This window comes from Mastigoproctus giganteus, chromosome 7 (assembly GCF_048544385.1).
Source record: "Mastigoproctus giganteus isolate SK-2022 chromosome 7, ASM4854438v1, whole genome shotgun sequence".
NCBI lineage: Eukaryota > Metazoa > Arthropoda > Arachnida > Uropygi > Thelyphonidae > Mastigoproctus > Mastigoproctus giganteus.
Window position 1 is genome coordinate 102,805,685 of NC_143581.1, and position 25,786 is coordinate 102,831,470.

Below are 25,786 nucleotides of genomic sequence, written 5' to 3' on the forward strand. Positions count from 1 at the left end.
CATCAGCAAATATTCTTGCACCCTTTCTATTTAAGTGTATCCCATCCCTGTAGAAGCAATCTCTCCTGTTAACAAGTACAGTCCAGGCTGAAAAAAATTCTACCCCTTGAGCCTTGCACAATCTTTCCAGGGCCGAACTGATCGACAAGGCTCTTATCATATACTCCCTCCTATCGTGTCTGGGCAGAATTGCAGACACTTTCAAATTCAACCCTAATTCTCGGCTTTTGTTCCACAGTGACCTGTACTTGTTAAGTAATTCTGCCGGTCTCCTACTCTTAATATTATTAGTGCCAACGTGTACAACTATATCACCTTTTGTGCCCTTAAAAGATGATATTCGCTCTACGTCATCAACCTTTGCCCCTGGCAGACATACCCTGGTCCTGTTCCACCTATCTTTTTTACAAAGCACGTTCCCCGTTTCCCTGACAATAGAGTCACCAACAACTACTAGTTCCTTCGGGACCAGCGCATTCTGCCTTGGGGGTTGCCTCTGTGTCACGTGATGCCCAAGTGCAAGCTCTGGCGTTGATGTGGGCAGCTGAGAGCTTGATGGGCCCCTCAATTTAGTTTCTTCGAGGGCATCCACCCTGTCCTTCAAGCTCTCATATAGGCCCACAAGAACGCAGAGTTGTTGCCTGATATCAATAGACTCCTTGCATCGCGCACACACAAAGACATCCCCCATGGCAGTATCATGTCCCATATCCGATTGCTCTGCAAACAGTGCATTTTATAAGGCTGTGAGTCAGAGGACAACTGCCCCCCCCTCAGTTCTGCTCTGAGCCACAGCACTTCCATTAGCTTGAGCCTTTTGCTTTGCTGCTCTGGTCTGAGTCATGATTCTATTAATTTATTAATTAATTATAATTATGTTATGTTATTAATTATGTTAAATATAATTAATTATATTCCGTTTGTAATCTAAGTCGTTATATGTATTTATTTAAACGTAAAATTTAACTGCTAACAAAGTTCAACTAACGCTATCTAGTACGGTATATAACTATCGTATCACAAAGGCGGGAAAGTTACGAACGGTAGCGGAGTTGAAACACGTGGAAACCCTTTCCGATACTTTTATGCAATTACAAGGCCGAGTAAAGAATAAATACACCAAATTAATCAGAAAATCACAAAATAATGTTATACTACTAAATTTAAATCAAAAGCTTTAGAAAAACAATAATTTCAAGTCAATAAATAAGAAAAATCCACTTAGCAGCTTTGAACACGACCGTCTCCTCAATTTGCTACTATTAATACTAATTCGGTGTATCATATAGACTAGAAATTAAGAAAATCAATAAAGAAAAGGTTTGGGAAAGTAAGAGAAATTTTGGTCACCTGGAAAGGAGGAATGCAAAAACTTAGACAATACAGTAGAATATCGTGTATTTGGAATAATTGATGTCAAACCTCTCCCAGATAGCCAAATTTTCTGGATAATTTTTCTGGTAAGATTAAATAAATTTAATATTACAGGAAAAATTTGATTTTATTTCATTAATCTTATTTAATTTAATCGTAAGTTAAGATTAAATTTATTCAATTTTACCTTATGATTAAATTAAATAAGATTAATCAAATAAAAAAAATTATAAACCAATCTCAGAAAACAGAAACATCCATCCAGGCCTTTTTACGATTTTTTTACAAAACAGGAAAATTAAAAAGATTTTTAAATGCTCTCGGTTTTTTCGACTTAACGATAATGAGCATGGACAATTTGTGCGTCCCAGTGGCATTTGCACCATAGCAATTGTAACTTGCTCTTTAAACTTGGTGCAGGCATTTCTCTTTTAGTGGCTAGGGTTTTTCTCGGTGATGCTTTCCATAATAAGCTCATTTCATCAATATTATAAATGTTTTCTTTCTCTTAATTTTCTGTAACTGAAGCAAACTTACTTTTCAAAGGACACCACTGCTGATTTGTCTGCAGAAAGTTTCTTGCCTTGAATGTCTAGTTCACGTATACTGTGTCTCAGTTTAAAGTTTTTCAGCCAACCTGTGCTTGCCTTAAAATCTTCATTAAGTATTAATTTTTGATTAAAATCCAATGCTTTTTCACACAACATTGGGCCAGACACTGGTTCACCTAAACTTCACTATGAAGAAAACAAAAAAATAAAGTGAGTGCACTCTCTAAAGCGGCATTTTCAGGTTTTGACATATTTTTTCCTTCTAGATCCTCCTTCACTGTCCATAATCAACACAAATTCTGTCATTGCATTGGAATTTTTCTTGATGTCTTAAATTGTTGAAGTCCCCACATTAAACTCTTTGGAGTGATTTCCTAAATTTTCACCATTTCTAATTCTATTAAAAATTTCTGTTTTTTGTTGCTTAAAACTATACGTTTTCATTTCATCCTAAAAAAAATGAGAAAAATAATAAATCGCACAGTTTCTGGCTGATTGATATTATTATGATATTATTCTTACCGAATCTGGAGCTAAACAAATCTGAAATTCACTCATAGTTTTTGAGAAAACCTATTAGTCTCTGTGATATTTTCTAAAGCACATTTCTGAAGGTAACATAGAATTCTAGAGGTCACAACCATAAAACAATAAAAAATTAATTTGCAACAAAAAGGTTAATTGGCCTTTTTTGTTTGTACAATCTGTTATAAAGAGGTAGTAAATGTGATCTTTCACTTATTATAATCAAAATTCAATTTGCAAATGTGATGACTATAACCACAGCTTACTGTACTACTACTGTTAATTAAAAAAAAGAAGAAAGATCGGCATTTCAAATTATTCTGGATAACCGATAACCGGACTTCCAGATAACCGATGTTCTACTGTGTTATAAAAACAAAGAAAATAATATTTTTTTATTCTTATCTTTTTTATCCTTAATCCTCCATTAGAGACATCAAGAGTCACTGCAGGTGTGGGAATAATGCCTAACTGGGCTAGGCCACTTTTCTGTGTTGGGAAGGGGGGAAACTCCAATTCTGAGTCACCTTCTCAATACCCAGGGAAGTTTGCTTGCCTATTCACTTTCAATGTTCCTACCTAACCCATTCACAAAAGGCCTACCACTAACTCTTACAGCGTTCAATAAAGTGTGCTCTATCAGTAATAAAAACTAAAAGTTAATAAAAAAATATCTACAAAATTGATATCAGTGTCAATTTTAGTATTCCTCAATTATTGCAATTCCTTTCAATCTGCATTATTAACTGAATAATGAAGAAGTCTGGCCATAAACAAGAACAAGTAAAATAACATGTTTTCATTAATTTAATATACGCAATCATTAAAAATATGTGTTTAAAATCAGTGTGGTCTTTCTGTCCAATTCTGACAGCACAATATCATCATGTGCTTGAGGCACAGCTCGAATAATTGACATGTGCACCTACTCACATAGAAAAAAAAATTGAGTACAGTCAGTTCTGCCATAACATGCATTTTCGCAACGCGACTGATATATTAGGGAACAATGTGAGTATAATGTGATTTTTGCGTTGGCTCATGCATGATTTCGCTTGTGAGTAATGCTGAGTGAAAGCAAAATCAGGTACCAAGCTGAACATAGTGACCTGCGTAGCGATACATACAAGTTTACGAAGCTTAAAAAATGTCAAATGTGTGAGAGCTATATTTCCCATTTTCTGCAGTTGTATTGGTTGGAGACACACTGTTGTCATTTGCTGTATTCACAAGACCACACATGATATTGTAGGCTGACTCATGTTTTCAAGAGCTCACATTTTTCTGTTCGAAAGAAATTTCTCGAGGCGTGATAGCGTGAGCAGAGGAGCACATTTCTGGAGGTCACCACCATAAAACAAAAAAACAATTTAGAGTTTCCGGTTTATTGGGCTTTTCAGTTATTGCAATCTAATTATAAATAGGTAGTAAACTCGATCTTACTGCAATTACGATAATACCGATAGCTGGAATTAAATGGATTTTTATGTTATTATGGTGAAATGTGTTTCAACTTCCATAAAATCTTCAATCATATAAAATCAAATAAATTTCCAGAATCTTGTCTTCACTCCTATTTTTTAAGCTTCGTAAACTTGTCTCACTTACGCAATTTGTGCATCCCGTGTTCGTGTTGTTATTGATTGCTTATCTTTTTTACTGTTTTAAATTTTACAATCCAAAAAAAAAAAAAAAAAAAAAAATTAAAGAAAATATCAATCAACCAAACTTCATATCTTGTCAAGGTAAACTGCTATATTTACTGTAATATTTTTTATTTATTAGAAATTTAAGATGTTTAAACCCGTGTTTTATTGAGTTTAACTTTTTTTAGTGTTTTACTTACCAGACTGAACATAATTTTTGAGTGCTCTGCCCCTATCCCTACTTTTTCCATAAGCCCTATTGTTTTTAATGTGTGTGTCACTCGGTCTCCACTGAGAATAGCTAATCTGCTATTCTTTTCACACCATGCTACATTGAAAATGTAGTATGGTGTGAAAAGATAAACAGTTAATTTTATTTCATGTGATAAAAGGTTTTAAAAAGATAACACTTGGGGGAGGGAGTGCCTTCCCCAATACCACAGGAGCGACGGTGGTCATGCTCATTTGATGGTTAATGACATCTATTTTTGGCTTCTAGAACAATTTACTTCCATTTGTATTTCTTGAAATCAATCTATAGAAGCAAGTGAAAGCAAAGCAATAATATATGCTTGCTTTCTTGTATATGATGCAAGAAAGCAAGCTTATTCATCAGCCAAAAAAAAACAAAAAAAAAAAACACACCACTCCCATTTCACCCCTCCGTTCGTTCGAAATACCTGTCCAGTTGAGCCTTAAATTTGTTTAGGCTATCAACTTCAACAACAATGGAAGTCGGTTCCACCAACCAACCACCCGCTGGCCAAAGGCAAATTTCCACACATCTATCCGACATCCGTCCTTCCTCAATTTGAATTTATGCCCTCTGAGGTGATTATTCTGAGCAAGTGAAGAATCCCATTGGCATTGAGCATGCTCAAACCATTCAAAGCCTTATACACCTCTATCAGATCACCTCGCCGGTGCCTAGTCTCCAGACTCTGTAATTTGCAAAACTTAAGCCTTTCTGATTATTCTGAGCAAGATGAAGAATCCCATTGGCATTGAGCATGCTCAAACCATTCAAAGCCTTATACACCTCTATCAGATCACCTCGCCGGTGCCTAGTCTCCAGACTCTGTAATTTTCAAAACTTATGCCTTTCTTCGTAAGAGCAACCCTTTGTTCCATTCACTAATCTTGTTGCCCTTCTCTGTACCCGTTCCAGCAGCTCTACATCCTTCTTGAAATGAGGCCTCCAGACCTGTATACAGTACTCAAGATGTGGCCTAACCATTGCCTTATACAAGGGAATAATCACCTCCTTATCCCTGCTAGAAAAATTCCTGTATATCATTGACAAGACGCCATGAGCTACTCTTGCAGCTCGTCTGCACTGCTCAGAGAACTTCATATCTGCCTGCACAATTACCCCCAGGTCCTTTTCATTCTCCACCACTGTCAGTGTAGTACCGCAGAGTTGATACGTTGCTCTGTGGTTACTGTTTCCCACATGTAGTACTTTACATTTGTCAATGTTAAACTTCATATTCCACCTCTCAGCCCATCTGTTCAACCTTTCCAGATCCTGTTGCAGCAGCATAGTGTCAGTAGTGTCCTTAATAACCCTGCCAACCTTTGTATCATCTGCAAACTTGGACATTAAACTTGGTATACCATCATCAATATCATTCATAAACACCGAAAACAACAACGGACCCAACACTGAACCCTGAGGAACTCCACTAATAACATTAGTCCACGTTGAGCAGTGTCCATTGATTACCACTCTCTGTCTTCTGCCACTCAACCATCCCCTTATCCATAGCAGCAATTTGCCTCCAATGCCACACTGCTCCAATTTGTGCAGCAGTCTTCCATGTGCAACAGTATCAAAAGCCTTTCTAAGATCCAAATATATAATATTTGAACAGTTGCGGTAGTCGAGTGGTAAGTTAGGGTGCATAAATACACGTGTTTTGAGTAACTGGGGTTCAAGTCTGTGATTGCTAAATATGGTGCTGTTGTATTCTCTTTGTTTTGCGGGTGGTTGGTTGGTGGAACCGACTTCCATCACTTGTTGTTGAAGTTGATAGCCTAAACAAATTTAAAGCTCAACTGGACAGGTATTTCGAACGAACAGAGGGGTGAAATGGGAGAAGGTTTTTTTTTTTTTTTTTTGGCTGATGCTGAATAAGCTTGCTTTCTTGCATCATATGCCTCTACTAATGCTAATGCTAATATCAAAGTTATTCCCTGCATCCAGTTCTTCTGTGACTACATCATAGTATCCAATCAAATTGGTCAGGCATGACCTGCCCTTAACAAAACCATGCTGCGTCTGAGCTATAACTGAATTCTTGTCTAGATGATCCTGCAGTGCTTCTTTAACCAGTGCCTCCATTAATTTACCTGGAACAGAAGTTAAACTAACAGGTCTATAATTAGTGACAAATGGGCCTGGAGTACTGGGGTCCATAGTTTAACAGATATTTATTTAAAGTATACCCAGTAAAATAAAATAAAATAAAATATTTCCAGAAGCTTTCGGAACTCGTGTCCCTTTCTCAACTGACAGAATTTTTAAATACATTACAAGCAAACTGTGGCACGTTACTCATTCGTCATTGTTGTAGCACGGACGTGTGCTGCCTTGCGCCAGTGATCATCCATCAATAAAACGGTTGTCTCCAGGATTGGATGTATACGCATGCCTTTCTGGCGATTTAATGCCTTAGGGTTGTTCATTATGTTTAGTGACTCTAGCCATAGGCGGTGGCGAAAGTGTCGCGCGTGGTCCACTATCTCAAAGTCGCGCTTGGGGTCAAGATCGTGGTTGGTAGCCCAAAAATGTTCTGCAAGCGCGGACTGGTCAGTTTCGGCAAGCCGGATTGCTCTGTCGTGTTCCGTGAGGCGATCCTGGAGACGTCTCGATGTCTCACCTACGTAGCAACTGTTACAGGCCCTACAGGTGATACGGTACACTACATTGCTGCGTAAGACAGGTGTGACAGGGGTCTTCACACTGGAGACAAGTGAACGTAGGTTCCTACCTGGTAATTGTACACATTTTATGTTGTAACTTCTCAGGATAGTACATTCCGTACTATCCAGGAGTGTCAGGACGTATCTCGAAGATCCTGAGAAGTTACAACATAAAATGTGTACAATTACCAGGTAGGAACCTACGTTCACTTGTCTCCAGTGTGAAGACCCCTGTCACACCTGTCTTACGCAGCAATGTAGTGTACCGTATCACCTGTAGGGCCTGTAACAGTTGCTACGTAGGTGAGACATCGAGACGTCTCCAGGATCGCCTCACGGAACACGACAGAGCAATCCGGCTTGCCGAAACTGACCAGTCCGCGCTTGCAGAACATTTTTGGGCTACCAACCACGATCTTGACCCCAAGCGCGACTTTGAGATAGTGGACCACGCGCGACACTTTCGCCACCGCCTATGGCTAGAGTCACTAAACATAATGAACAACCCTAAGGCATTAAATCGCCAGAAAGGCATGCGTATACATCCAATCCTGGAGACAACCGTTTTATTGATGGATGATCACTGGCGCAAGGCAGCACACGTCCGTGCTACAACAATGACGAATGAGTAACGTGCCACAGTTTGCTTGTAATGTATTTAAAAAAATTCTGTCAGTTGAGAAAGGGACACGAGTTCCGAAAGCTTCTGGAAATATTTTATTTTATTTTATTTTACTGGGTATACTTTAAATAAATATCTGTTAGGTCTATAATTACTTGTGTCAGCCTTTGATCCTCCTTTGTGAATTGGGGTTACATTTGCACATCTCCAGTCTATGGGTACCTCCCCTGAGTCCAAAGAAGCTCTCATAATTATGGCTTGGGGTTTGCTTACTTCCTTTGCTGCCTCCTTTAATATAACTGGATAGATCCCATCCACCCCAGGTGCCTTTTTTATGTTTATCCTCAACAATCTCTCCTCCACTTTCCTCTCAGTTATTACAAAATCATCTAGCTCACTGCCAATGTTTACTTTACCTACGTCATTCTCCTTCCTGAATAACTCCTCATGCGTGAATGTAGATGCAAAATACTCATTTAGATTGTTAGCCAACAGCAAACCTGAGCAGGATCCTCAACTGTTGAACCATCAATATCCAGTGGACCAATCTGATTCATCCCTTTCCTTCTTGAGTTTAAATAGGTAAAGAACTCTTTTCTGTTTTTCTTTGCATCCTTTGCCAAGGAGTTTTCGTAGTCTGCCTTTGCCTGCCTAATCTCCTTTGTGACTTGGTTACAGACCAACTTATATCTATCATAGGCTTCCATGTCACCCATTAATTTGTATGTATTCCATGCATTTTTCTTCTCTGCCACATGTCTCATTAGTTCATCTGACAACCATTTAGGCCTAAATCTTGAACAATATTTCTTAGTTGGTATGTAAAGCCTGGTAGCTTACAAGATTAGTTCCTTGAATGCTTCCCATTTTGAGTTTGCTGTTGGTAACATTATCAGTTGGTCCCACTGTATAGAATTTAAATACTGTCTCAGACCATCATAGTCGCCTTTACGAAAACAAGATCCATTTCTCCTTAAAGATCCATTTTTATGGATCTTTAAGGAGAAAAGCAGAGATATGGTTTGTGAGTGACGGACAGTTGACTGATTTTATTATTTTGAAACAAAAAATTTACCTTTTTCCTCTAGTTAAACTAGCAACTATAATAAAGTAACACTTACGGTGATTCCATGACTCCATTCTGTACAAGAGTTGTTTTCTACAAAAGTTTCTGTGAGACGTGAAATAACCCCAGATATTATTCCATTTGGTGTTTCTACATTGTCAAGGATTGCCCACACCTTTAACAAAAGAAAAGAAACATATAAACATATTTTATATATTTAATAAACATATTTTGTTAAACATTTCATAATGTTCCATTGTTTCTAAGTAATCATAATTCTGATGCATGTTGTGCAAAATGTGCTTTAAGCTGTACTCAAGTTTATTTTTCTAAGGAATTAAAACTATAACGGATAATCAAGAGAAGCATGTGTTTTAACCAAAAACTACAGATTTTTGAAAAATGATGTTTTTAATAAGGTATAATAATAATATTTGATATATAGTACAAAGAAGCCACAGACTTTTGCTGTATGGGCAAAAAAAAAAAAAAAAAAAAAAAAAAACACAAGTAGACAAGAAAATACAAATTATACACTTCCCTCCTAACACACAGGTAACTATGTGAGTAGGGAAGAGAATCCAGTCGGCCTTTGGATTTATTCACACTGATGGCCTCAACTATCTGCGAGGGCAACTTGTCCCAACAATCAATGACCCACTGGCTAAAAAAAACTTCCTACAATCTAATCTAAAGTTTAGATCCCTGTAATTTGAATTTATGATCCCTAGTTCCAGAATTATTTATAACAGTGAGAAATCCACCTTCATTCATTTTATTAATCCCTCTCAGAGCCTTATAAACATCAATCAGGTCACCTCTGAGGTGCTTGGTTGCCAAAATCTGTAGCCCACATAATCAGTTTCCTCATATGGTCATCCTTCTACCAATCTCACTATTTGAGTTGCCCTTCTTTGGACCCTTTCAAGTAGCTCAGTCTTTTTGTCAAATGATGTCTCCATACTTGAACATAGTATTTCAAATTTGGTCTCAAAATTGCCTTATACAGTGGGATTATGACCCCCCTATCTCTCTACAGGATAGCATGGTGTCCTGTCAATTCATTGACAGGACACCATGGGCTTTCCTGGCTGCCTGTTTACACTGTTCAGAGGAATCTCCTCCAAGTTCAAAGATGTTTCATAATTAACCTCAATGCTTCAATACACTCCCTGGTGGTGTCACTCAAAACTACTGGGTATGTGCCATCAACTGTGGGAGCCTTACTTGCCTTTATGCTTAAAGGCTTTTCTAATAAACAGTAATCTGTAATAACAAAATCACTAATTTCATGTGGCCCAACCTCATTCACATAGCTTCTTCTCAACAAAGGCCTTTATAGGCTTTCGTAAGTAAAGACCAATGAAAAGTATCTATTCAATTAAACTGACACATCAGCTGCGTTATCTAAGGCTTTTCCACACCAAGTGCACACACAATGGTCCAATCTGATTAGCTTTCTTCTTTGTTGTATTCACATACATGAAGAATTCGAGAGGCAACCAGAGAGGGTAATACTCTTGATCTGGTTAACAGCAGTGATCATTCGTGTATTAAGAATTTACAGATAAAGGAACCACGAGGTGGCAGTGATCACAGTGTACTGATGTGGGATATACTTAAAGATATAATTACCATCAGGGGTAAAGGAAAGGGTTTTTGCTTCCGTAAAGGTGAGTACAGTGGGATCAACTGACGATGTTACCAACGGTACATTCTAAGTGGGATTGATTTTGATTTGGTAGTTGTTGACGCATCGGCTTCTGTGGCCATATTGCACCTGCCAAGGTTTTTGCAGTACTTTGATCCAAGCCCGAGGTGGGAATCGAACCCGCGACCTTTGGGTTGCCGGGCAGGTACTTTACCCACTCGCCTAGCCCGGTCGGCTTCTAAGTGGGAAGCATTCAAGAAATTAATCATGGATGCTACTAAAAGTTTCAAACCTATTAAGAAATATTGTTCAAGGTTTAGGCCTAAATGGTTATCAAATGAACTAATGACACTCATGACAGAGAAGAAAAATGCATAGGATGCATATAAATTATCAAGAGACTCAGAAGCCTATGGCAGATATAAGCTAGTCTGTAATCAGGTCACAAAAGAGGTTAGCCAGGCGAAGGCAGATTACGGGAAATCTTTGGCAAAAGATGCTAAGAAAAACAGCAAGGATTTCTTTACTTATATAAACTCCAAAAGGAAGGGGATGAATCTGATTGGTCCACTTGATATTGATGGTTCCACTGTTGATCCTGCTCAGATAGCAAACAAACTGAATGAGTATTTTGCATCTACATTCACACATGAGAAGTTATTAAGGTTTGTAAATGGCAGAAAGTTATCAAATTGTGTAGCAGGGTGCTTAATGATTTTGTAATAACTGAAAGCAAAGCAGAGGAGAAATTGTTGAAGTTAAACATAAGAAAGGCACCTGGGGTGGATGGGCTCTATCCAGTTATATTAAAGGAGGCGACAAAGCAACTAAGCAAACCCTTAGCCATAATTATGAGAGCATCCTTGGACTCAGGGAGGTATCCATGAACTGGAGATGTGCAAATATATCCCCAGTTCACAAAGGGGGAGCGAAGGGTGACATGAGTAATTACAGACCAGTTAGTTTAACTTCTGTTCCGGGTAAAATAACGGAGTCACTGGTTAAAGGTGCATTGCAGGATCATCTAGACAAGACTGCAGCAATAATTCAGACACAGAATGGGTTTGTTAAGGGAAAGTCTTGTCTGACAAATTAGATAGGATATTATGATGTGGTTACAAAGGAACTGGATGCAAAAAATAATTTTGATATCATATATTTGGATTTCAGGAAAGCTTTTGACACTGTTGCGCATGGAAGAGTATTGTACAAATTGGAGCAGAATGGTATTAAGGGTGAGTTGCTACAATGGATAAAAGGATGGTTGAGTGGGAGAAGACAGAGGGTGGTAATCAATGGGTGCTGCTCTTCATGGACTAATGTTATTAATGGAATCCCACAGGGTTCAGTGTTGGGTCCACTGTTGTTTTGTATATTTATCAATGCTTTGATGAAGGTATATCAGGCTTAGCGTCGAAGTTTGCAGATGATACAAAGGTTGGCAGGGTTGTTAATGACAGTAATGGCAGTGTGCTACTGCAACAGGATCTAGAAAATTTGGGCAGATGGGCTAAGAAGTGGCAACTGAAGTTTAACCTTGACAAATGCAAAGTACTGCATATGGGTAGAAGTAACCCCAGAGAAACATGCCAACTGTATGGTACTACACTTAAGGTGGTAGAAAATGAAAAAGACCTGGGAATAATTGTGCAGTCAGATATGAAGTTTTCTGAGCAATGCAGACAGGCTGCCAGGGCAGGTCATGGGGTTTTTGTCCATGATATATAAGAATTTTGTTAGCAGGAAAAGGAGGTGATTGTCCCTCTGTATAAGGCAATGGTCAGGCCATGCCTTAAGTACTGCGTGCAGGTCTGGAGGCCTCATTTTAGGAAGGATGTAGATTTGCTAGAGCGTGTACAGAGAAGGGCAACAAGATTGGTGAGGGGAATGAAGGGATCCCCTTACCAAGAGAGGCTTAAGTTCTGCAAATTGCAGTGGCTGGAGACCAGGCACCTGCACAGTGATCTGATTGAGGTGTATAAGGCCTTGAATAGGTTGAGCACTGAATTCTGATGGGTTCCTTCCACTTGTTCAGATTACGAACCTAAGGGGGCATAAATTCAAATTAAGAAAAGACAGATGTAGAATAGATGTGCGGAAATTTGCCTTTAGCCAGCGGGTGGTTAATTGCTGGAACAAACTTCCATCTGTCATTGTGGAAGTTGATAGGTTAAATAAATTTAAGGAGGAACTGGACAGGCATTTGGAGGGAATGGTGTAATTTTTTTTTTTTTTTTTTTTGGCTGATGCTGCATAAGCTCATACACTTGCTTTCTTGCATCACATGCCACTACTACTAATTCCTTGTCCCCATTCTTTGCACTCAGCCAATGCTCTCTGATATGCAGCCTTGGTCTCCTTGACCTTATTTGTGGTACTATTACAAATCAACTTATACCTGTTGTTGATTTCAGTATTTTCACTGCTCTGTAACTATCCAAATAGAGCTTTTTCTGCTCTATTTGACCAGCCAGCGCTGCAGTAATCCATTTTGGCATCTTCCTCCTGCAATATTTTCTTAAAGATATTATTATTAGCAGCCATATGGTGCAAGGTAGCCTGAGGCTTATGTTGCACCAGCCAAAAATTTTATTTCTGAATTACTCCGAGAGAGAGAGAGAGAGAGAGAGAGAGAGAGAGAGAGAGAGAGAGAGAGAGAGAGAGAAGAAGGGAATCACGAAGAAAAAGAAGAATGATGATATCCAGCTCAGGACCCTGGGTGTGCCAAACCCATACTCACCAGATGTGAGCCCCTGGGATTATGAATGTATTCATGGCTTCTGTGATTTATGCTTTAAAAGTTTTTCCATAATTCAAATGTATTTGCCATCCATTGGCATCTGCTCAATTCACAGATGTCATATATCTGCTCAATTCACAGATGTCATATAGTGTCTTAAACTATCAAAGTCTCTTCTTTTTAAGTTAAAACCCATGCCTTTACCTTTAATACTACAATGTCTTTCATCACCTTCCAACTGACAATTGCATGATCACTTTCCGACAATGGTTCCTGTACTTTAAGCCCTGTGATGATATCTGATTAGTAAGTAACAAAGAGGTCAAGAATATTCTCACCCCCAGTACTTTCTCTAACATATTGGTACAAATAATAATCATCTATTGTATTTAATAATGTTTTTCCCAATGGTGAGTTTCCCTCACCTTTACTCAAATCAATTTGGGGCTGATTAAAGTCACCCATAATAAAAAATTCACACTTGCTTGCCCATTCCAGTTGCATGTATTCTCATCATACTTTTCACAATCTCTGGTCTGTAGATTATTCCGACTCTCATTGTACCTTTGCTTCCAACTAACTCAAAGCCAACAGATTCTATGCTGGCAGACATAACTTTGGACTCAGCAAAAACTATTTTTGTGCTCAGGCTTCTATTATTGATAAGAAGCATGACCCGTCCACTCCATATATCTTCCCTATCTTTCCTAAATACGTTATACATACTGTTGTGGAACTTGTCATCACCAATTTCTGTATGACACCACATTTCTGTTAGCCCTATTTTATCAGCATTAGTTGTCCTAACCAGGAGTTCAAATTCAGCCATTTCATCTATAGTTTACTACCCTGACACCCCTTGAAGTTATTTAGGTTTATATCCCAAGCTTTATTTTCCCCCTCATTTTGACAAGATTCATGAGGTGTAGGCTGCCATCCGTCCTCAATTTTTACGTATCATGGACTGTCTGGGAGGAATTTCTAAAATTTTAAAATATCCGGAATTTTGGCTCTTAAAATTTGAAAATCTTCTGATCCTTCTCATTGGTAAAATTTGTAAGGCGTACACCAATCAGCTCTGTGGAAGTAATTCCAAGAATCTCCACTTCCGGCTGTAAACAATTCAGATCAAACATTGAGGAGTTTATTATGCATTAAATAGTTAAAATTGCCCAAGTTTCCCACTACGCTCAGATGATGACTTAAAAACTGTCAGGATAGCAGTATTTTGTGCCCTGACAGAAACCTGACATGACAAAACTCCCAGGACTACCCTGCCATGTGTAGGAACCTGGGGCCCCACACCAAATAAGTAACTATGTAGGGGAGGGAGATGTACAGGCAGTCAGGGAACCAGATTAGCTGAAAAATATCAGTAAGCTGGTAGCAAGGGGATGCAATATAGAATGAAAGAAGAATGAATGACTGAATGAGAATGAAAGACAGAATGAATAGGTTGGGCACTGAGTGAACTAGGAATTATGGTAAAAGGGAATAAATGTCAGTTTTGGTGAAAGATAGCGTGACCTAGCATGAGGGAAAGAGAGAGCGAATGGGGATGAGTGGAAGAGCAAATGTAATTGGCCGAAAGAATACAAAGTTAAAAATAACTTATACTACTTTATATATATACTAACAAACATCTACTAACCACACGAACGCTATCACTGCATTCTCCCCTGGCCTGCACAAAACTTGCGGCTAGGCCTGCACCACAACTGAAGAATAACAGTAAGTTGAGGTGCCTAGAGAGTGCAGTGCAGAAAGCAAGAGTCGAATAAATGAAATGAGAGCTAGAAGAATGAATGAAAGTGTAAGTGTGTGAGAAAAATAATACAAGCCATAAATGCTACAGTTAAATACAGCAAGCCCTATTAATTTTAGCTAATCAGCGTAAAGCAAACCGCGTTATAAGGTTCGCTTTACGCTGATTAGCTATAACGCTGTTCTTATATTATATGAACAACGTTATAGCTAATACGGAGTCTGGGTACAAGCGTAGCCTGTGCGGACGAAGCTCTTTGACGCTCTTGGAACAGAAAAGTTTTTCCTGATTTATTAGCTTAAATTGTCGTATTAACTTATTTCTAGAGTAGCTTTATATTCCTAGTTACGATACTTAGTTTAAAGTTTAACTTAGATAGAGATTTTGTAGGTATTACTTAGTATCGGTAACGGTATCAAATCCACGTGTTACAAATTGAACGAGAGGTCTTTTTTTTTTTTAACCAAATTTAGTCGATTTATTAACCAATTGTTATATTAAATTATCTTCTATAAGTAGATTATAGACCTAGTCAGGATCCTTAGTTTATTCTAAATTGAGATAGCGAGATTTGGAAGCTAATGAATACTTACGAGTCCGTTGAAGTACCGTTCGTGAATTCCCGCCATTTTTACACGATAGCATAAGCTTAGTGTAGTATAGTGCATAATATAATATTATCAATTAATCAGTAAATCTATTAATCTTGATAAACTTTATTGTCAATTAAATTGTACTTTTAACTCTATATATATATATATATATATATATATATATATATATATATATATATATAACGACTTAATCATAACAAATAATTAATACATAACTATAGTGGTACACGTGATACGGAAGTTATATAAAGGGAACTCGTAGAAAACACTAGATACCGAAAAAATAAATATAGCGTTATAACTGTTTTGGGATATAACTTAAGGATTTAATTTTGTTTTGAAATTTTATTGAATTAAATCGGAATCATGACTCAGACCAGAGCAGCAAAGCAAAAGACTCAAGCTAATGGGAGTGCTGTGGTTCAGGGGAGAACTGAGGGGGGGCAGTTGCCCTCTGAATCACAGTCTTTTAAAATGCACTGTTTGCTTGATGTTTGCGGAGCAGTCGGGTACGGGACATGATACTGCCAAGGGGGATGTCTTTGTGTGTGCACGATGTAAAGAGTGCAAGGAAATCAGGCGATAACTCAGCGTTCTTATGGGCCTTTATGAGAGCTTGAAGGACAGGGTGGATGCCCTCGAAGGAAATAAATTGAGGGGCCCATCAAGCTCTCAGCCGCCCACATCAACGCCAGAGCTTGCACTTGGTCATCAGGCAACACAGAATTACACAGACGGAATTACTTAGCAAGTACAGGTCACTGTTGAAAAAAAGCCGTGAATTAGGGTTGAATTTGAAAGTGTCTGCAATTCTGCCCAGACACGATAGAAAGGAGTATATGATAAGAGCCTTGTCGATCAATTCGGAGGGATTGTGCAAGGCTCAAGGGGTAGAATTTTTTTCAGCCTGGACTGTACTTGTTAACAGGAGAGATTGCTTCTACAGGGATGGGATACACTTAAATAGAAAGGGTGCAAGAATTTTTGCTGATGCTGTCGAGGCAGAGTTAGGTGGGTCGGAAAACTGCTAGTTGGGGGGGATACAAGGACTAATAGATTAACAGTAGCCACTGGCAGAGGTGGAAGTGATTCTTGCACTGCTTCTATTAGAATGAGCAGAAGCCTGAAAAACAAGATGCAGGATATTTCAGAGACTGCTGGGAGTCATTGCGGTACAAGTAAACACATGGGTTGTGTTAGGATAGCCAAGAATAGAAACAGGTGCATGTATACCTGCGTGTACACCAATGCTAGGAGTTTGGTAAATAAATTTGATGAATTTGAGGTATTGCTCAAAACATCAAAGGCAGATATTGTTGGGATATCAGAGACGTGGTGTCACACAGATATAAGGAATGCGGAACTGGAATTTGGGGAATACAATGTGTATAGAAAGGATAGACAAGACAGGAGGGGAGGAGGGATTATGATATTAGTTAAGAAACACATAAAGTCCAAGGAAGTGAAGCCAGTCGACATCGATGGACAGGGCAGTGTCGAGTCAGTTTGGTGTGACATAAGCATAGGGAAATCAAAATTGAGAGAAGGAGTGTGCTATAGGCCTAATGACTCTGATGAGTATAAGATATTGTACAGGGAAATAGAGTGGGCCAGTAAATCAGAGAGTCTTATAATGGGGGATTTTAATTTCCCAGATATTGACTGGAATTTGTGTGTTGGTTACTCACACACTAGCAAGGCTTTTGTGGATTTATTGGACGATTGTTTTCTACATCAGCATGTTAGTGAGGCAACAAGAGGGAGCAATACTCTTGATCTGATTATCAGTAGTGATTCTTCATGCATTAAGAATATGCAGATAAATGAACCACTAGGTGGCAGTGATCACAGTGTGTTGAAGTGGGATTTACTCAAGGAGGTAACTACCATCAAAGGTAAAGGGAAGGGTTTTTGTTTTCGTAAAGGCGACTATGATGGTCTGAGACAGTATTTAAATTCTACAGTGGGACCAACTGATGATGTTACCAACAGCAAACTCAAAATGGGAAGCATTCAAGGAACTAATCTTGGAGGCTACCAGGCTTTACATACCAACTAAGAAATATTGTTCAAGGTTTAGGCCTAAATGGTTGTCAGATGAACTAATGAGACATGTGGCAGAGAAGAAAAATGCATGGGATACATACAAATTAATGGGTGACATGGAAGCCTATGATAAATATAAGTTGGTCTGTAACCAAGTCACAAAGGAGATTAGGCAGGCAAAGGCAGACTATGAAAAATCCTTGGCAAAGGATGCAAAGAAAAACAGAAAAGAGTTCTTTACCTATTTAAACTCAAGAAGGAAAGGGATGGATCAGATTGGTCCACTGGATATTGATGGTTCAACAGTTGAGGATCCTGCTCACGTTTGCTGTTGGCTAACAATCTAAATGAGTATTTTGCATCTACATTCACGCATGAGGAGTTATTCAGGAAGGAGAATGATGTAGGTAAAGTAAACATTGGCAGTGAGCTGGATGATTTTGTAATAACTGAGAGGAAAGTGGAGGAGAGATTGTTGAGGATAAACATAAAAAAGGCACCTGGGGTGGATGGGATCTATCCAGTTATATTAAATGAGGCAGCAAAGGAAGTAAGCAAACCCCTAGCCATAATTATGAGAGCTTCTTTGAACTCAGGGGAGGTACCCATAGACTGGAGATGTGCAAATGTAACCCCAATTCACAAAGGAGGATCAAAGGCTGACACAAGTAATTATAAACCTGTTAGTTTAACTTCTGTTCCAGGTAAATTAATGGAGGCACTGGTTAAAGAAGCACTGCAGGATCATATAGACAAGACTTCAGTTATAGCTCAGACGCAGCATGGTTTTGTTAAGGGAAGGTCTTGCCTGACCAATTTGATTGGATACTATGATGTAGTCACAAAAGAACTGGATGCAGGGAATAACTTTGATATTATATATTTGGATCTTAGAAAGGCTTTTGATACTGTTGCACATGGAAGACTGCTGCACAAATTGGAGCAGTGTGGCATTGGAGGCAAATTGCTGCTAGGATAAGGGGATGGTTGAGTGGCAGAAGACAGAGAGTGGTAATCAATGGACACTGCTCAACGTGGACTAATGTTATTAGTGGAGTTCCTCAGGGTTCAGTGTTGAGTCCGTTGTTGTTTTCGTTGTTTATGAATGATATTGATGATGGTATACCAAGTTTAATGTCCAAGTTTGCAGATGATACAAAGGTTGGCAGGGTTATTAAGGACACTACTGACGCTATGCTGCTGCAACAGGATCTGGAAAGGTTGAACAGATGGGCTGAGAGGTGGCAAATGAAGTTTAACATTGACAAATGTAAAGTACTACATGTGGGAAACAGTAACCACAGAGCAACGTATCAACTCTGCGGTACTACACTGACAGTGGTGGAGAATGAAAAGGACCTGGGGGTAATTGTGCAGGCAGATATGAAGTTCTCTGAGCAGTGCAGACGAGCTGCAAGAGTAGCTCATGATGTCTTGTCAATGATATATAGGAATTTTTCTAGCAGGGATAAGGAGGTGATTATTCCCTTGTATAAGGCAATGGTTAGGCCACATCTTGAGTACTGTATGCAGGTCTGGAGGCCTCATTTCAGGAGGGATGTGGAGCTGCTGGAACGGGTACAGAGAAGGGCAACAAGATTAGTGAAGAAGCTGGTTTTAGCATTAGCATTAGTAGAGGCATTTGATGCAAGAAAGAAAGCTTATGAATGGAACAAAGGCGTGCTCTTACGAGGAAAGGCTTAAGTTTTGCAAATTACAGAGTCTGGAGACTAGGCACCGGCAAGGTGATCTGATAGATATGTATAAGGCTTTGAATGGTTTGAGCATGCTCAGTGCCAATGGGATTCTTCTTCTTGCTCAGAATAATCAGCTCAGAGGGCATAAATTCAAATTGAGGAAGGACGGATGTCGGATAGATGTGCGAAAATTTGCCTTTGGCCAGCGGGCGTTTGGTTGGTGGAACCGACTTCCATCACTTGTTGTTGAAGATGATAGCCTAAACAAATTTAAGGCTCAACTGGACAGGTATTTCGAGCGGACGGAGGGGTGAAATGGGAGTGGTGTGTTTTTTTTTTTTTGGCTTATGCTGAATAAGCTTGCTTTCTTGCATCATATGCCTCTACTAATCCTAATGCTAATAACCAGAATCTGACTATAGCACTTCACAAATCACTATAACACTCTTTTATAGATTGCATTTTTGGCATATTGAAAGAAATCGTTTCATCTGATGGAGTTGATAGCTTGAAAATGAATATCAAAACAGCATTAAAATGTTTCCCCGCACGGTAATTTAATTGCAGTACAGTGACTTGTTACGTAGTTCCGAGATCAACATTTTAAAAACCGATCAAGTATATTGCTTGTAATATTTGCGTTATATGCATTTATTCGAAGTCTAGTTATCACTCAGTACAGTATTAGGTAGAGAATGCGTAATGGAGAGTTTACTCGACCATTGTATCATAATTAATGCAACCAATGCAGTTACATTTTTGAAGAGTTAATAATGGCAGATAAGAATGAAAAAGAAAATGTCTGGATGCTATACGAAGACTACAAATCTAAGAAAAAGACTGAATTTGAAAATGAAATTAGATGCTTTGAAGCGAATCGATTCTGGTCAACGACAAGTGGATGTGTGCCATAATTTAGGACTGGCAAGTTTAACTGTAAGAACAATTATAAAAAATAAAGAATTAATTTTAGCTGAGGGAACAACAACTGTTCCACTGCAAACAACTAGGGCTAGGGCCGGCTATTAGGATTGAAATGGAGAGACTAATTTAATTGAAGATAATATCCAATGCAGAATTCAGTTAAGTTAAATATTATAAAAAAAAAAAATAAAAAAAAAGAGATTAGCCTATATGATGATCTGAAGAAAACTCGTCTAAAAAAAAAAAAAAATGTGGAACCATTTAAAACTAGTAAGGGCTGGTTGAATAGATTTAAAATCCTGGGAGCAGCCGCAAGTGCAGATCAAGGAGCCGAAACTTTCAAAAAAGAACTTGTTAAAATTATTGAAGAGGGGTATAATGTGTTATACTTCTCAACAAGTTTTTAACATTGATAAAGCAGGACTTTTTTGGAAACGAATGTCTAAAAGAAGTTTCATATTGAAAGAAGAAAAAACATGTCAGATTTCAAAGTGGCGAAGGATCGGTTGACTTTATTGTTGGGGTAATGCTGCGGGGGATTTAAAATTAAAACCCCTTTTAGTTTACCAGGATGAGGGCTAAAGTACAACCCAAAATCGACACATTTTTCATGATTAAATTCATCAATTAAATTCATGATTTTAATTGGAATTTTAAGTTTAATTTTGATACATAAGTAGTTACCACATAGTTATATATGTATGTAATGCAGAATATTTTATATGTACAAATATTTGAATATTAAATATTTTGACTGACATCTGTACATCTTTTCACTACCATTTATTATTGATTAGGAAATATCCTATGGCACTGACCACAACTCACAAATATATATGTTACTTTATGGGAATGCGGCACTCACTTGGCGCTCTGGTTTTCCGGAAAGAATTATCAGTCTTAAGTGGGGGTCACCTGTACACACTAACCCTAGTTTTAATTAGTATTTAAATTTACATTACACATTATTGCATCCCCCCCCCCCCTGGTGTGTGAGAAAAAGATGAATGAGTGAAAAAAAAAAAAAAAAAAAAATATATATATATATATATTTATAAAACTAGGGGAAAAAATATATATATAAAATAAGAAAAAAGTAATAAAAAAAAAAAGAATGCAGATTAAGAATAAAGTAAATGTGTGTCTCTCCCACCCATTTGCCTGGTGGGTTCCTGCTGCCAGCCGACATCCCACCTCCTGAGCAGGATGGGCAGCTTGACTTTCTTAGCAGATTCGACACTACACGGATATGACAACCATCACCGACAAAGACATACTGTGGCTTTGCTGCTGACACACCATTGGCGATCTGAACTGGGTACTCTAACCTGGTTCCCTTTAAAATCCAATAAAAAGGCAGGGGAGGGAGCGAGGAGACAGGTCTCTGTCTCTCCCCCCCATACTTCGCCTGGTGAAGCTCGTCTCCACTGACCTCTTTGGGGATGCCTACTTGATCAACCCTATTCTTCTATCTGTTTTCCCCCCACTCTTCAGTCTCCCCCCTCTCGCTAAACTGACAGAGTACTCCCCTTAACAATGCCGCAAAATTCTAATCAACGTCTAAATTCTACCAGTTTCGTATAAATCTCTAAGACAACTAACGCTATTATTTTTTATTTAGCGTATAGCCTCACATGTCTAAATTTAATAATATCAAAATTTTGCTTGACTTATTAGGTCTTTTAACACATCTCTCTAGCGTTCAACCCCAACCAGCAATCCCATTAAGCATTAATGTCAAACACATAAATTTTTTTTTTTTTTTTTATGTCCTACTGAAATCCCAGGAAACTAGGTGGGAGGATCTGCCAGAGCAACTTGTTGTGATACTGGACACACCTGGTTAGCCTGCACATGGCGAGGTATGGGCAACTTCGGGCCCCACTAGGGGCCTGGCAGCCAATAAGCTGGACAAACAATCGGCACAACACATCACACTGCACAGACATGGCCCACACACTTTAAAGTCTCTGGCTTGATAGTGTACTGTCCTCAATACAGCGAACACATGCCGAGATGGGAGAAATCCCAGGTGCCATCTGAAACGAACATACCTTATGCATTCAGCATTATTGACATTTTGTTTGTGCAGTTTGACTTTTTCCCTCCATTTTTTTATTCTCTTTTACATTCTTGGTGAGTAGATAATTCAAAATAAATTTTCTCTTTTTATTTATTTTACTTGAAATTCATTCTAATTAAGTGAATTTATTCTAAATTAAAATTACGATTCCATGTTTTTTAAGAGATCTCACATTTTCTGTTCTTCTTTCAGCAGTTCGTATAAACAATAATTTGATTGAAGAACCTTTGGGGCTGGGATTTGGATGCATAGTGATTTCTTGCTTGAACCGACCAAGTGAAAAGAATTTAATTAGTAAGTGAGAGTGTAAACACAGTAACACATAAAAAACTGATACAAGGTTTGTTATTTAGGAGATAACATATATTTAATTTAAAAAATACAGAACAAATATAGAAGCTTTCGGCTACTGCATCTAGCCTTTTTCAACTAATTGAGCACTGGCAAGTGATTGTTTTTGTGTGCTGTAGCTGACCTTCGAGTACGTAAGCACACAAGGTCACGGAGGAGGGGAGAGTGATTTACGGGTAGTTGCGAATGGTGAGGGCGAGCAGGTGAGGTCAGGAGAGGGGGAAAAGGGAGAAGCAGGAAGGGAGACAGTTGAGATGGGTGCTGCTTACAACAGCAGTTGTAGGCAGCTGCCGAGCTCGTAGACTATGAGAGGCTCAAAGATTGGATGTATACATGTGCCACGGTCCCTGTTGATCATATTTCCAGTGACACTGGTGTGTGTGGTGATTCCAGCCAATAGCGGATCTTGAAATTTCGTGAGAAACCTATGATATTTACATCCTTGGGTGTGATATCATGGCTCTCCTGCCGATAGTTACCAGCTAGCACTGAATGGGTGAAGTCAGCTTTAGTGATGGCGGTCCATCAGCCGGTCTTCCAAATGATGGATGGCCTCCCCAATGTAGCTTGCGTTGCAGTCCCAGCATGGTATGCGGTAAATGATCCAATCTACATACCCCCGCTTCAGAGAGGGGTATGTGGTTTGGAGTACGTAAGCACACGGCTACTGCGAAGGATTCTGGCTATGCCGTGCACTACAGCAAGATAAAATGGGATGCGGGGGACGCCTGTGAAACCAGAAGTGTCAGGTTGTCGGGTGTCTGATGAGGAATATCCAGTGCTGTGACGCCGTGATGTCTGTAGTTCCCAGTAGTTGAGTATTTGCTCAGGGTAGCCGCATTTTCTGAGGTCCGACTTGACCCTATGTATTTCTTCATGTGTGCTGGTAGCGTTGGAGCAATGTGTCCAATAATTTGATACAATCAGCTTCCATTCATTGTATTTATTTACGAGTAAGCATGGTTTTTGCATGCAATATTTCTTAATTATCAGTTACTTCTTCAAATAATTTTTTTTATTTCTACTATTTGTCTTATTTTGTTTTATTTCTACTATTTCTACTATATGTCAAGGATCTGGGTATATTCTACCATGTGTATGCCATATCCAAAAATTTCATTACTTCATTCAGCATGTTCCCCCCCCCACTTTTTTTACTATTGAATACACCATGAATTGTCAAACTAATAGAGTAAGCTTATCTGCAAAAAGATCTAAACCTCCCAAAAACTTCCTAGTTCATTTCACAAATATACGTGGTCTCAATTCTAATCTCAACTATGTCCATTTCCACTTACAGTCTGCCAAATCCCCATGTACTTTTCTGACAGAATCTCAGTTATCGGTTGATTCAACCAATAACTGAGATTCTGTCAGAAAAATCTCAGTTGCCCAAATTATTTGCTGTATGATTCCTTTCGCCTCAGAGTGGTACTTCTGCATATGTCCATTCCGATATTCCCTGTCAGAGACTTGGTAATTTGGAATCTCCTCTCTTCAATCTTCTCTGGCTCAAAATCTCTCTCTCTCTACCTCACTGTGTCAAATTCATCTGTTGTCTCTACCGTTCTCCCAACTCCACTAATCACTTGGAGCTCTTTGCAACTTGACTTTCTCCAGTCCAACTTTCCTAACAGTGAGGTAATTTTCCTTGGTGATTTAAATGTTCACAACTCCAGCTGGCTTCCGTTTTCTAGTCACAATGACACAGCTGGTCGAGATGCTGAGGCTTTTGCAATTACTAATGACCTTGCACAGACTGTTCATTTACCTACAAGAATACCAGACAATCCTAACCATACGGCCAACACGCTTGATCTTTTTTCTCACAAACGACCCTTCTAAGTACACTGTCGAAGTGAGTAGCATCACAGATCACAACTTGGTGATTGTCTCTTCTCCAATGGAGCCTTTATCACACGGCTACTCCCAACCTCGTGTTGTTTGGCATTACAAGAATGCAATATGGGATGACCTGCGAGATATCTTTTCTTCTATTCCTTGGTTGGACTACTGTTTCAAAACTTCTGATGTCAGTGTTTGCTCAGATCGTGTCAGTGAAATTATTCTTGTAGGAATGGAATCCTTTATTTCACACTCCACTCTAAAATCTCGTCCTTTATCTAAACCTTGGTTTTCCAATAAATGTGCTAAGGCTGTTCAAGAGAAGAATGTTGCATATTGTAATTGGCTTGTTTCCAATTCTTCAGTTTCATTTTCTGCCTACACCAAAGCTCGCAACAATTGTAAAGCAATCATTAATCACTCCAAACTAGATTTTGAACAGGCTAAGAGTAGAAAACTTGCTTCTTGTCCTAATGGTAGCTGAGCATTCTGGTCTATTGCAAAGCTATTGGCCACAAGTTTTGCCCATCTCTGCTCCCACCTCTGTCAAAACCAGACGGTTCCGTTGTCACTTCAGCCAAGGATAAAGCTGACCTGCTAGCATCCCATTTTTCTTCCAACTCATGTATTAATGATCTTGGTAAAACACCTCCCACTATTCCCAACACACTCCATTCAATGCCTCCTGTGGTCTTTTGTGAAAAGGATGTCAGAAGGATTTTGACGAATCTTGATGCTAAGACAGCTCCAGGTCCTGATGGTATTTCTCCACTTGTTCTCCTGAACTTACTCCTGTTCTTTCCTGCCTTTTTTTTTCACTTTCTTATTCCAAAGGTGTTTTTCCTTCTGCTTGGAAATTTGCTCATATCCAGCCAGTTCCTAAAAAGGATGACAAATCTCTTCCATCCAATTATCGTCCCATTGTAATTATTTCTACTCTTTTTAAAGTAATGGAGAAATCAATTAACCGCCAACTGTTAAACTACCTAGAAACCTTCCGTCCGATCAACGATCGCCAGTATGGATTCCATCAGTGTCGATCCACTGGTGATATTCTGGCTTATGTTACCCATTTATGGACAAATTCAAAGGAAAAGTTCGGTGAAACACAAGCAGTTGCTCTTGACATCTCAAAGGCTTTCGATCGTGTTTGACATAAAGGTCTTCTAAACAAGCTTCCATCTTATGGTTTGCCAACTGTTTTTTGTAATTGGTTATCCAGTTTTCTCTCTGATCGCGCACTGAGGGTGATGGTAGACAGCTCTCTGTCTTCTAACTGCTCCACTAATGCTGGTGTTCCCCCAAGGTTCAGTTCTTTTCCTCTTGTATATTAATGATCTTCTTCCATTGACTGGAAATCC

General features: G+C 38.8%; 1 protein-coding gene across 6 annotated transcripts in view; it reads right to left on the reverse strand.

The window, feature by feature from the left end:
- Pex23 (tectonin beta-propeller repeat-containing peroxin 23) overlaps nt 1-25,786 on the reverse strand; it is an 851,062-nt gene that overhangs the window by 17,931 nt on the left and 807,345 nt on the right. For all 6 annotated transcript variants that reach the window (XM_090377810.1, XM_090377813.1, XM_090377811.1 and 3 more), the window contains one exon: nt 8,765-8,884. In XM_090377810.1, the coding sequence (XP_090233936.1) occupies nt 8,765-8,884 (120 nt within the window). The remainder of the gene's footprint in view (nt 1-8,764; nt 8,885-25,786) is intronic.